General features: G+C 47.8%; 1 protein-coding gene across 1 annotated transcript; it reads left to right on the forward strand.

Moving 5' to 3' along the window:
* Nucleotides 1-559: 559 nt before the first annotated feature.
* Nucleotides 560-12,398, forward strand: tecpr2 (tectonin beta-propeller repeat containing 2). Its single transcript, XM_068338866.1, has 27 exons — nucleotides 560-687; nucleotides 1,698-1,825; nucleotides 2,006-2,146; nucleotides 2,498-2,626; nucleotides 2,816-2,947; nucleotides 3,028-3,185; nucleotides 3,293-3,446; nucleotides 3,713-3,865; nucleotides 4,070-4,202; nucleotides 4,420-4,640; nucleotides 4,724-4,937; nucleotides 5,019-5,268; nucleotides 5,356-5,617; nucleotides 5,704-5,925; nucleotides 5,997-6,064; nucleotides 6,151-6,266; nucleotides 6,345-6,518; nucleotides 6,783-6,963; nucleotides 7,075-7,216; nucleotides 7,306-7,531; nucleotides 7,616-7,705; nucleotides 7,784-7,881; nucleotides 7,970-8,105; nucleotides 10,045-10,193; nucleotides 10,276-10,417; nucleotides 10,530-10,679; nucleotides 10,786-12,398. The coding sequence occupies exons 2-27, from the start codon at nucleotides 1,745-1,747 to the stop codon at nucleotides 10,935-10,937; spliced, it is 4,074 nt and encodes a 1,357-aa protein (XP_068194967.1). The 5' UTR covers nucleotides 560-687; nucleotides 1,698-1,744; the 3' UTR covers nucleotides 10,938-12,398.
* The last annotated feature ends 243 nt before the right edge of the window (nucleotides 12,399-12,641 follow it).

A 12,641-nucleotide genomic window follows, 5' to 3' on the forward strand; every position in this document is an offset into this window, starting at 1 on the left:
GACTGCATCCGCCAACGGACCGGACTCATCATTATTATTTTGATTTAAAAAAATAACTCAAATTTAAGCAAATTCATTTTAATACTATTTCTAATAAAAGTGAAAGTAAATTGAATTGGAAAAAAAACGTTTTATATACACAATGCGTTTATTAATTTTTTTGGCTTCTCATTAACAAACATAAAATTTTTATTGTTTTTATAGCTGTTATTCCATACCAACATCACATTAATTATTATTTAAACTCACAATGCTTTATACGGAAATTGTAAATATTTTAAATTAAATTAAAAACAGATCCAGTTTCCGGGTTTTCCAAACAGCAGCATCGAGTTTCCGTTTCCGGTCTATTGACGTCGACTTTTATTTATGAAGGTATCCTCTGTTTCCAGATGAAGATAGTTAACTAATAGGCCGTCATTAGTAGGAACAAAAGAGATTAAGCAGATTATTTTAAAAAATAATAAGAAATCAGATAAAATAAAATGATATGTAAAAAAAGAAAAAACTGTTGTTGTTTTTCGACCAGCAGGTGGCGCTCCTGTGACGTTTGTTGACAGGAGGTCAGTATCAGTATGAAAGCTGTCAGACAAGCAGGGCGATGTCGCCTTTTGTTTCTTTAATATTGTGCTGTAACTAAAGCAGCTATAACAACATATGAGCCGGAACCTCCAATGTAAACTCTGAGTAAGTAACTCATGACGGTCTTAAGCCTGAAGTTAGCATGCGCTGCTGTCATTACATTAGCTGTTTTCATTTGATGCTAGTTAGCATGAGCTAGGCGTTTGAGAAGCTATGTCAATAAACAACATGACGTTTTGTTTTCTTTATCGATGACATTAAGCTGTGTTTCATCAGGTTTGCTGACATATTGTAGAGCAGCCTGCTGAGCAAACACACATCTGACGGTGTCTTTATCTCCCGTATACACAACGTCACACTATCTCCATTAAACAAATGATCAATTTTATGTTTCTTTTAAGTTGTGCAACAACCAGATGTTCTGTCATTCACCGCAGAGGGTTTCTAACGCTTAAATCAGCTGTTAAGTCTTATTCGGTGCATGGTTATTCATCCAAAAAGCGTTTGAATTGTGTTATTTTTTGGTCTCAATTTGTTCATGATGTTCGTTGCCTCCCTCCGTTACTCTACCCAGATAATAATATTTCGATAAGAGCCTTAATATGAGTCATAAAAGCTTAAGGTTTATTGCTTTAGGATGCTTTTTGTGTCACCTTAAATTGATTCCTACAGCTCTGAATATGATTAACGTTGATGGCCTGAAATGGATGCATTGATACGTGGATGGATGTTAGATATGAGGGGAGGTAACAGAACCCCCCCCACACACACATCATAAGGTGGCAGCACATCCATAACGCAATGTCAGTATTTTACAGCTGAAATATGTACTCACAACGTCTTAAAATATGCATAAGTACACAGTAATTGTTTTTCTAAAGAGCATTGAATATATTTCCTGCTGTTCATGTACAATTTCCTCCTTCTGTGTTTGTGATGGTACAACAGAAATAACAAGTGCATTTCAAATCATAACTTCTAAAAAAGTGGAATGTTGAGTTGTCTCTACTTTTAAACGATACGACCACAAGGAAACAAAATGGGCATGGCTGCTGTAAGGCTGCACATTAACAAATGCACTTTTTTTTTATTTAAAAAAATTTTTTTCAATGAAGGTTTTTAACTTACTTGGAGGACCGTCTGAGTCCGGTCAGGCAGAAACATGGCTGCCCAGCCAACGCCACCCTCCGTCCTCAGAGAGTTCTGCCCACTCTACTACCTGCTGAATGCCATCCCATCCAAGGTACCCAAACTTTCTAAATTCAAGACCATTAATCAAGACCCAGCCAAAAGATTTAGACACAAAAAAATACTATGAACCAGGCTAAAACCCAGATACAAACAACAAATAAAATTAAAAGCCACAAACCAGACATTCCAAACCAGACTAAACCCATGACCAACCTGCCTCTCTCTCCTCCAGGTGCAGCGTGGATTCAGGTCCGTCCTGGTCTACCTTACAGCTCTGGACAGCAGCAGTGACTTCCTGGCGGTGGGCAGCAGCATTGGGATGCTCTACCTGTACTGTCGCCGCCTCGCACATATGAACAAGTACAGCCTGGAGGTCAGAGCAGTTCTTTTCTTACATACCCTGGCTGTTTTTACAGCTGGGTCCTTGTTCACTCACATTCATTAAACATGTAAAATTTAGGTAATTGAAATGACAAGTTTATTTCCTTGTATTTGAAGTACTGTAGTTTATATTTCATCCAGCAGAGGGCGCTCTTATATCGCTAACAGCTTGATTTATTGTACAGTAATTTGATGCTCCATTGAACTCGTCCTCAGTATCCCACAATGCATTGCAGTTAGTGGTTCAGTGATGGTGATGCTCATAATGTTTGATTATTAATGCTGTGTTTATTTTAAAGCATTTATTGCGGCAGGTCACAGGCCTCCTGTGTGTGTCTAACAGGGAAAGAGCGATGCCATCACCGCCGTGAAGCTTCTCAGCTGTTTTGATGACCTGGTTGCCGTGGGAACAGCATCTGGTCGAGTGGCAGTCTTTCAGCTGGTGTCTCCCCTTCCTGGACGAAACAAACAGGTGAGAAGTTGGACATGTAGATCGAGAGCCATTTGTGTCTGATGTCCATAAATTAACTCTCTCTCTCTCTCTCTCTCTCTCTCTCTCTCTCTCTCTCTCTCTCTCTCTCTCTCTCTCTGTCTCTCTCTCTGTCTCTCTCTCTCTCTCTCTCTCTCTCTCTCTGTTTTCTCTCTCTTTTTCTCTGTGTAGTTGAGGCGTTTCGATGTGGTCGGCCTCCATAAAGGCTCCGTCACGTCTTTGGCGTGGAGCACCAACGGGATGAAACTTTTTTCTGGAGATGATAAGGGACGTGTTGTTTTCTCCTCTCTGGACCTGGACCAGGTGAAACCACAGCTCATCGGGTGATTGAGACAGCTCTAGCCAATACATGCTATCATGACCGTGTGTGTTTGTGTGTCCAGGGGGTGTGTAAACCTGTGCTGCTGTTGGAGGAGTCCTCAGGTGTGGTGCAGTTGGAATACAGCCACCAGCTGCTGCTAGTCTCCACGCAGCAGAGATCCCTGCTCTACTGCACTCAGAAACAGGAAACCCGTCAGCTGGGAACCAAACCCCGCAAGAGGTAAACCCTCTTTGTAGGTGGAACCTGCATTTTAATTTTCTAGCTGTAGAGTTTACAGTATGTTTATGCTGGTTTTCTGCTTACGGTGCATCTAATGCTGGTTGCAGCAGCGGCAGGTTCGGTGCCTGCTTCCTGCCGGGTCTTTGTAAACAGAGCGATCTTCAGGTGTTCGCTGCCCGACCCGGACTCAGACTGTGGCGCTCTGACATCACAGGAGACGTGAAGGACACGCGACTGCTCAAACCGCTCTTCGATGCACAGGTGTGCTGCTAACATGCTGCTAATGCCAGTATTCTGATGCATTTTCATCTGCGCTCCTCGATAACTCCCCCAGGGACTCAAAAAACGAGTCCATTTGCAAATGTGACGCCGGGCTGCTGCGGCTGCTGCTAGACACAGATTTCAGTGATACCGCCATCGCTGCTGCTGCTGTTTCTATCTGTACACGCTGCGGAGGATATTTTTGCAGCTTCAGAAAGTGAAACTGGAACAAACACTATTAACCATTCGCTCCCTGTCCATCTCAGATTCCTCAGTTTGAGTTGTTTCCTCGTCCCGGCCCCCTCGGAGCCTACCGTCCAGCTGAGAGACATCTCGGCCTCCTCACCTGTTTCTTTAGAGAAGGCTGGATCCTCAGCTGGAATGAGTACAGCATCTACGTGCTGGACTGTCTGAACGAGGTATGTTGATAGCGCCATGCTAACCATTACATCACCATGTTACAGTTTCCATCCTAACACCACAAATGAGCAGACATTTGTGAGCTGTGGATTGTACGAGTGTTGGATTGCCAGGGTTGATGTGTGAACGGCATCGTGGTCACAGACACACACTCCCTCCGCGTTTTGTGTTACATCTGATGGGTTTTTGTTGGATACTTTCAGATGATAGTCGGAGCCCTGGAGAGCAGCGGAGACATCGTGTCGGTGTCGTGTTGCGACAACGAGATCTTCATCCTGAAGGGAGACAGAGATATCATCCGCCTGTCCAACAACCCAGAGGGACTGACCTCCAGCTGTGAGTACTACCATTACTGCTTGTACTAGCATCAGTATTGCTAATACTAGCATCAGTACTGCTGTCATATCTCCTCTCTTTTAATCCCAACTTCCTGCCCAACACATTTCTGAAAGTAAGCCCTGAAAAGTAGATCCACAGTCTAAGAACCGACAGAAAACTTGTTTAGTGCTTCACCCTGACTCAACAAGACCGATTCTCTGTCTCTGCTCTTCAGCGTCCGACCTCGCTGCCCGTCTGTCTTCACCACTGGCCACACCCACCATCATCCCACCAACTGGATCAGTGGAAACGGCTCAGCCAATCAGAACCATGGCCATCATCATAGAAGGGGGAAAGAGGGAAGAAGAAGGAGGAGGAGAATGGGAGAAGTACAGTGAGCAGGGAGACAGGGAGGAAGAGGGGGAAGCTGTGGAGGAAGGGGAGGAGCAGCAGGAGGTGACCCCCATCCACACACCCGGAAACATTCACCCGCTTCATTCACCTGTAATATAATTGCGTTGCGCTCGATGTTTATCCAGGTGATGGAGCAGCCGTCCGGCTTCGTCACCAGCAGCTCTCGTAGCCGTAGCAGCTCTGTCACTTCCTGGGACAGTGTCCATGGAAACGCCCCAACGACCACATCCGGCGAGCTCAGCTCGAAACGATACAGCAGTCCCTTGGGTCAGGGGGAGATGCAGCAGGAGCTGGTTGTGAAAGCCATCAAAGTGAAGAAGAAGAAGAGGAGACGACAAGGTGAGCAGGGAAGGACGGAAAAACGGACGGACCGGCGGAAGTGTGACGAATTCCCGACTGACAGATTCTTGTTCTCCACAGACGGCAGCAGCAGCAGCAGCCGTCTGTCTGAGAGCAGCTGTTCGGAGTCCATGTTTGTAGTTCAGGACGGCAGCTGTAGTGACGGAGGAAGTGGAACCCCTCTGAGTGACAGGGCCTCCCTCGTCTGTTTGGACCTACAGAACCAGGACTCCCCGGATCAGGACCAGAACCAGCAGTCACTGGAGGAACAGGGTTTAGATGTTAGCAGAAATGTGAAGGAGGCAGAGGAGGCAGCGTCTTCTTCTTCCGGGTTAGCAGCTGAAGCTAATGGAAAAACATCAGCATGTCTCCTCGTCTGTCCTGCTTCCTCTGACTGTCATTCTCATGCTTGTTCCAGATCCCTCCTGCTTCCGGACTCTCTGCACATACAAGGTTTGGAAAACCAGCCGGACCCAGAAAAGGGTCTCAGTTCAGAAGTAGAGGCCATCCCCCCGACCCCGGATGTGGATCTGCTGCTGGAGTGCACCTTCTCCTACATGCATAACACCGAGGAGGAGGAGGAGGAGGAGGATAGACAGGAACAGCATGCAATGGAGGAGGACGAATTCCTGAGCCCTCTGATTGGGCCGGAGGACGAGGAGGAGGAGGAGGAGGAGGAGGTGGGTCACGCATACGTTCCATCAAACATGTGTAAAAGTTTTATATGTGGAGTTTCGATCATATTCCTCTGTGCGCTTGTGCCCAGGGCGATGACTTGGCCCCCCCTGCTGCTGCTATGGGGGACATGTTTTACTCCACCATGTCCACTCTGGACAGAAAACCCAGTATGTCCAGTGATGAAGAGGGAGACATCTACTGTCACACGTTTCCCTCGGCTGGGGGTCAGGACAACGTCCTCACGTGTCAGACAGATGAGGGACGGCTGGAACAGGACGCGCAAGACGGCGGCGCACGTAAACCTGACCAGGTGAGACAAATATAAACCTGACCAGGTGACTCCGTCTGCAGGTGTTGGTCTCAACGTGTCTTGTGTTTTAGTTGGCAGAAATCTGGATGGGCTGCTCAGGACCAGGATGTGGAATACTGAGCTTGCAGGTGACTGACAGGTGGGTGGTCAGCTGACTTGTATTTCAGGTATAGTTGTCGTGCGAGGAGATCAACAGGTGTCCAACCGGTGATGTGTGTGTTTCAGGTACGTGTGGTGTTTGGACTTTAAAGGGGTTCTGTTCTGCAGCCCTCTGCCTGAAACTGGACTCAACTGGCAGCGCTACGAAGACAACATCCACCAGGCGGCGCTATCTCCATCAGGTGGGCTTCTGACACTTAAAACAGGCCTGCAGGTGTATGTGCCATTTGCTGGATGCTAACTGTTGCTAACTCCGGCAGGTAATCTGCTGTGGAAGGTGGAGCAGAAGACCATGACGGCGTATGCTTGTGCTAAAGTCGCCATCAAAGGACAGCGTCACTGGTATAAAGCCGTGGAACAAGCGGCGTTTGTCGCTCTGAGCGACGATTCTGCCTGGATCATCAGAACCAATGGAGACCTCTACCTGCAGACGGGTAACTAATGCATTAAATGTGATTAAATCACGTTTTATTTCCTCTGATGCTTGAAAAGATGCAGCATTATTTCACCCTCATCCACCTGAAGCTGCAGTGTGACAGTGTGGCCAGCAGGGGTCGCCCTACTGCTGTCGGTTTCTGATTGACAGGCTGTAGTTCAACATCAGGGTCCTGTAGCGTTGGACAGGTTAGACCAGAGTTCGGTCTTCATGTATGCTGTTTGCGTAGCAACCTGTGTTGTCTCTGCGTGTCCTTTTTAAGGGCTGTGTGCTGACCGGCCCTGTGCCTGCTCGGTGAAGGTGGACACCCCCTGCGTGTTCAGTCAGGTGTGTGTGAGGGGGGGCGTGGTCTGGGCCCTGAGCGAACACAAGGCTTTATTCTACAGAGAGGGACTGAGTAGCTACTGCAGCGAGGGGGAGGGCTGGAAGTACGACACCGTCAGGTACGGGGGGGTGGGGTGGGAGCACAGTGTGTGATCATAGTGAAACAACGCTGCTGTAACCCGTGAGTGTGTGTGTGTGTGTGTGTGTGTGTGTGTGTTATTGCATCATAGCGAGGCTCAGGGTCTGGAGTTGATGTGCGTCGCCCTGGGAGATGGCGGCACCGCCTGGGCGCTGGATTCCAACGGCAGCCTGTGGTTCAGGACCGGCATCTGTTCCTCTAGACCCCAGGGGGACGACGACCACTGGTGGCAGGTAGACACCCCCCCACGCCCCCGTGCCCCCGGGTCCGACCCCGGTTGGATGTCAGTTTACCGTTCAGCATCTCCACCCCTCTCCATCAGATCAGCATCTCGGACTACGTGGTCTTCGATCAGGGCAGCCTGTTTCAAACCCTGCTGCAAGCCACCCAGAGCGTTGCCACGGTAACCAGGGCGCCGGTGGAGCGGGTGGTGGCCTTCCTGTCGCAGTACTCCCAGTGCCAGCCGAGCCTGGTCAGCGCCAATGCCAGCGGCGTCTGGGTGGCGTCGGGGAAGAACCAGCTGCACCTGGCGTGCGGCAGCCTCGTGGGTCAGTACGGCGCCGCATGACTCAGCAGAAAAAAAACCTTCGGCGCGCTGGTTTTGACGTTCTTTCTCTGATGGTTTCCTGCAGGAACGTTCTGGCAGAACGTCGTACCCAGAGGAACCGTCTCCTCCACCAGATGGACCTTCATCACTTCTTCGGTGGTGCCTCACAAAGAAGGTGAGTAACACACACACACACACACACACACACACCACACCTGATCCCCTCCTACCTGCGTGTTCCCTTCCTCTCCAGGTACCTTCCTGTGGTTGGCTCAGAGCAGGAAGGATCTCTTCTGTGTGTGGGATCAGGACGGCGAGCTCCGCCCCTCCTCCGTCCCGTTACCACCTGAGGTAAAAACCGACACCCCCCCCCCCCCGCTGGTCTCGTCTCCCTCTGGTGGTTGTTTTGGTGTGACACATCACCTGTGTTTCTGCCCAGGTGGAGCTGACGCACCTGTCGGCCTGCCGTGATGCATTGTGGGGTTTGGACACTCACGGCCGGGTGTGCATTCGGACGCTGTCTCCTTCCTGTCCCATCGGGCTCCACTGGAGCTTCCTGGACCTCAGTCAGCTCGGTACGAACCTGATTCTGCTTTTATTAGTTAATTTATATTAATTCAACCTCAAGACTCAAACAAAAACTTCATCAAATAAGTGGAATTTCTTACGATTGGAGAGTAAGGTCGTGCTTTCGTCTCCTTGGTAACCGTAAGGAGGGCGTTGTTAGCGTATCCTTGAATGCCGACTTGTAAAGGTCAAATATGTTGGTCTGGTTCAGGTACGCCACACAGACTGGTTTCCAGTTCGTCAGTGGTCATTTGTTGGTTTCTTTACGCATCAGAAAACTTGTTTTGATAAAGATCCCGTCCTGGATTCACCTCTGCATCCGGATCCGGATCAGAATGTAATGAGATCCGTCTCCTCCCCGCCCCCGTGCCGCGCCTCCGCCAAGATTCATCAAATATGTTTTTGTGTTAATCCCACGATCCATCCGACCGACAAACGGAAACCTGAAAAAAATGGATGTAAAAACAGGATTAAAGAAGCGATGACATCATCGTTCTTTAATCCGTTTCTTCCTGCGTCTGTTTTACGTTATGTTTGCTTTATTGTTCAAATTTCAGAAGCAAAGTATATCAAGATGACCTTTCATGAGTGTTTGGGTCTGATGTGTGTGTTTGTGTCGATGAGGGGGGTGTTGGTGTCAAATGACACACACACACACACACTCAGCTGTGTTTGTACATCACTTTGACAAGTGGAGGTTGCGTAACAGGTCTGTAATTAAGAGGGTACTCGGTGTGTATATGTGTGTGTGTGTGTGTGTGTGTGTGTGTGTGTGTGTGTGTGTGTGTGTGTGTGTGTGTACGTCATACTGTAACCTAGCTGGTGGGTCAGATCTGTTTTTAGTCGTCCTGCCCTTCTCGCTATCAGAGACCACATGACTGTCTTTCCCTCCATCTGTCATTCTGTCTCAGCACTTTTGAAACTTTCCGTGATGTCATTGATTCTGTTCATACCTCGGGAAGTGATGTCACAACACGATTAAGATTTCCCTGTTGTGAAATGTTCTACACGTGACAACCAAATAATGAAGTAGCGCCTTTTGCTTGTTATCAACGCCTATCGTGATTTGTTTTGTCTCCACGGTTACCGATTGAAGAAAGATGTTTGTTTTTTTAAACAGATTAAAACTAATATTTTTTTAAGCCGTTTTTTTATGTTTCAGAGTCACATTTTTTGAAACAAAATTCTGTAGGAAACAGAAAGAAGAACAAGTCGGTCGTCAAACGGCTTAAACATCAGTTGTGTCACCTGAAAGCATCGGTCCTCTGATAGGTCGATTCTCATCATGTGACTCCTGGACTGTGAAAACCTGACTGTAGAATTCTAAATCCTGTTGGTCACATGTCATTCATGGTGGTTTTGTTGGGGCTTCAATCTGAACTGAGGTCAGGGTGTGTGTTAAATCATCGTTCAGCCGTTGTTGGTTTCATCTATGAAGTTTGGACCAAACGTCTCATAATTTCCCCGATCTGGGGACGGCAAACAACTGACAGATGATGGACGGCTGCAGCAGCAACGTTGATACGACCTGTAAAAGGTCGCTGTGGCGGTCTGTGAATCAGAGCTGACATGTGACGCTTTTCTCCCTGAAACTGACCTGGAATCTGTTCTGGAACTGGATCCTGCTCTCATTCCTCCTGGATTCACTCGCAGTCAGAAATAACATTTAAGTTTAAACATTTGACTCTCAGATCCAGTGATATGTTGTCGACGGTTCCACCCATGAAGATCTGTTGGATCTTTTTTGGTCTTGATGTTTTGAGGATCCTTGAAGAACAGCTGATCTTGGTCTTGATAGTTTGTTTAATTGATCCTTGGTGAGGATCTAGAGACCAGCAGACGTTAGCGTGGTCCATGGAGGTTGAAGGTTCCACACGCTTTGCAGAGATGTGTCCGTGTGCGCCAGGCGTGTTCAGACCAAACGTGTCGTGTGTGTGTGTGTGACAGGAAGCGTTCGTCTGGTCAGCGTGAGCTGTGGCAGTCAGAACGTCTGGGCGGTGGACAGTCGAGGGGTCGTCTACTTCAGAGTGGGTACCCAACCTCTGAACCCCAGCATGATGCTGCCGGCTTGGATCCACATCGAGCCACCTGCACAGGTAACACACACACACACACACACACACAGAACTGTTCATACAATCCGTGTATCCGTGTCACTCTGACATCATGCGTCTACAGCCAATAGGAGTGCAGCTGGTCAGCATCCAGACGAGTCCTAACGACCGTCTCCTCTGGGCGGTGGACAACAGAGGAACCGTCTTCGTGAGGACCGGACTGACCGACGAGATGCCTGTCGGGACGGACTGGGAGCTGGTGCCGGGTAGGACGACACCTGTCTGTCTTAGGAGAACACCTGTCTGTCTGCTCCTGGATTGAGCGCCTACCTGTGTGTGTGTGTGTGTGTGTGTGTGTGTGTGTGTGTGTGTGTTCAGGTCTCGCCGTCAGTCAGCTGGTCCTCAGCTCCTGGACGGTTTGGGTTCGCTGCGTCAACGGGGATCTGGCTCGACGTTACGGCGTCTCTGACAGAAACCCTGCAGGAGATTACTGGAAGAAGATCCCTGGAAACGCCAACTGGTTAACTGGTAGGACTGGTCGACGCAGTTGGGTCGCATGTCTGAGTGTGAGAGCGTGTGTATTTTACTGGTTTACAGAATTCACCTTCGTTTCTCTTTCTCTTTCTCTCTACAGTTACTCCAGACGACGAGTTGTGGGTGGTGACGCCGATCGGTGGATTGTCCCGTCGCTTGACGAAGCTCCTCCCCCAGACTCGCTGCAGGCCCGCCTCCTTAGACCCCTTCCTCGGCGGGGACGACGTCGACGACGGGTGGGAGCTCCTCTGACCCGTGACATTGTGGTGATGTCACCACCGTGTGGCGTCGGTCTGTCGGATCCAGATCCACCTGGCAGGACGTTGTGATGTCACCGCTGGACCGACGCCGATCACACGGGTGACATCACATCCTGTTACATTCACGTTTAGAAGACATTTCTGAAGGAAGATGGCCGCCACACAGGAAGTCCAGGTGTTTGGCCGTGAAATGAGACCGTTTACTTTTTCGTTTTAATAGGAAGCACTTTAATCTCTGAAGATATCGAGGACGAAGAAGGGTTGATTCTCGCTGCTTCTGATGGGACCAAACTGGTCCTGATTGGTTTCCAGTTGACCAATCTGGTGCTGACTAGAACCGTACGAGTTCTAATCGTTGTGAGTTTTTCCAGTTCAGCTCATTGTGGTCTGATTGGGTCTAGATTGGCACTTTTATTCCAGATTGGTTCCCTCTGGTTCTGCATTCGTATATTTTACATTATTACTGCATTCATTCGGTTCTGGTTGGTTCTACCTGGTTTGCATTCATTTTTTAGTGGCTCTTCACGTAGTTATATTGATTTTTAACATTCTCACATTTTTTACTTATTTTTACTTGGCCTGATTTTTCTTTGCGGCCTGCTTGAGTCCGGTTCTCTGTGAGGGGATTCCACATGTACTGTAGATACTTCATTCTGGTTGTCTTGGTTTGATGTAGTTTACGTACCAGAGGTCAGAGTTAGCTTCACGCTCATTATTAAAGGGACATTTTAATTTTGAACTAACAACTTTATATTTATTAGCGCTTTGGATTTGCACAACAGGAGGAATACACACACACGCACACACAATCAAACATAACCGGAGCATGTAGGATAGTTTCTTTTTAAATATTATTTTTATCACATTTTTTATGATTTTAATCCACTGTATTTTCCTCCTGCAGTAGAATATGTCTTCAAACTGACTCCAGGTCGGTGAAAGTGAAAGAGTGAAGTGGTAGAACTCAGATCAGATCTGGGGTTGAACTGGTTTACTGCACCGAGTCTCACTCCAACCCTACTGGACTGCATGTTCAATAACTTCCGATCCTGGTTGTAGATCTGCATCTAATAACCGTTTATCAATCACACGACTAACGTGACAGCGGAGGAATCCCTGCCTGCTGGGACTAATTCATAGGACATTTAAAAAAACGGTGATTTAATATTTATAACTCAAGTTTTAACACAACTCTGGCTTATGTGGTGGGCTCTGGTGGACCAGCGGTGAGTCTGGTGTCTGAACGGGATTTATATTGATTAGCTTTAAACGCCGGAACAGTCCTTTAAACGTCGACTCGTCAGCCTCTCACCTGAGAGATCCGAGTCGAATCGACTGCTTCATGACATCATCTTTGCTGTCAGCTGATTGGTTGTTGCTCTAAACTGTAAGTTCGCACTGTAAACTGTCGTGTGACTTCATTCATTAACTTAATAAATATGTTGAAACTCTATTTCATGTCTGGTTAATTCATGTTTTGGCTTTGTGATCAAACTATTATTAAATTATTATGACCATAATTATCAGTGATTATTCATGTTATCATGAAGACAGATGATTGATGTCTGTCAAAAACTGGAGACGGTAAACACAAAACAGATTCCACAGCAGACGCCTTTTGTTCAGGTTCCAGCTGTCTTAACCAGACTAACTCTAGACAGGTTTAACTAGTCGGGGTAAGTGTATGTTAGCAACA

This window comes from Antennarius striatus, chromosome 17, assembly GCF_040054535.1.
Source record: "Antennarius striatus isolate MH-2024 chromosome 17, ASM4005453v1, whole genome shotgun sequence".
Taxonomy (NCBI): domain Eukaryota; kingdom Metazoa; phylum Chordata; class Actinopteri; order Lophiiformes; family Antennariidae; genus Antennarius; species Antennarius striatus.

Coding starts and splice junctions, on each gene's coding strand:
- tecpr2 (XM_068338866.1), top strand. CDS start 1,745: ATGGCTGCCCAGCCAACGCCACCCTCCGTCCTCAGAGAGTTCTGCCCA. Junction 6,964..7,074: donor TGGAAGTACGACACCGTCAG/GTACGGGGGGGT, acceptor ATTGCATCATAG/CGAGGCTCAGGGTCTGGAGT. Junction 7,217..7,305: donor ACGACGACCACTGGTGGCAG/GTAGACACCCCC, acceptor CCTCTCCATCAG/ATCAGCATCTCGGACTACGT.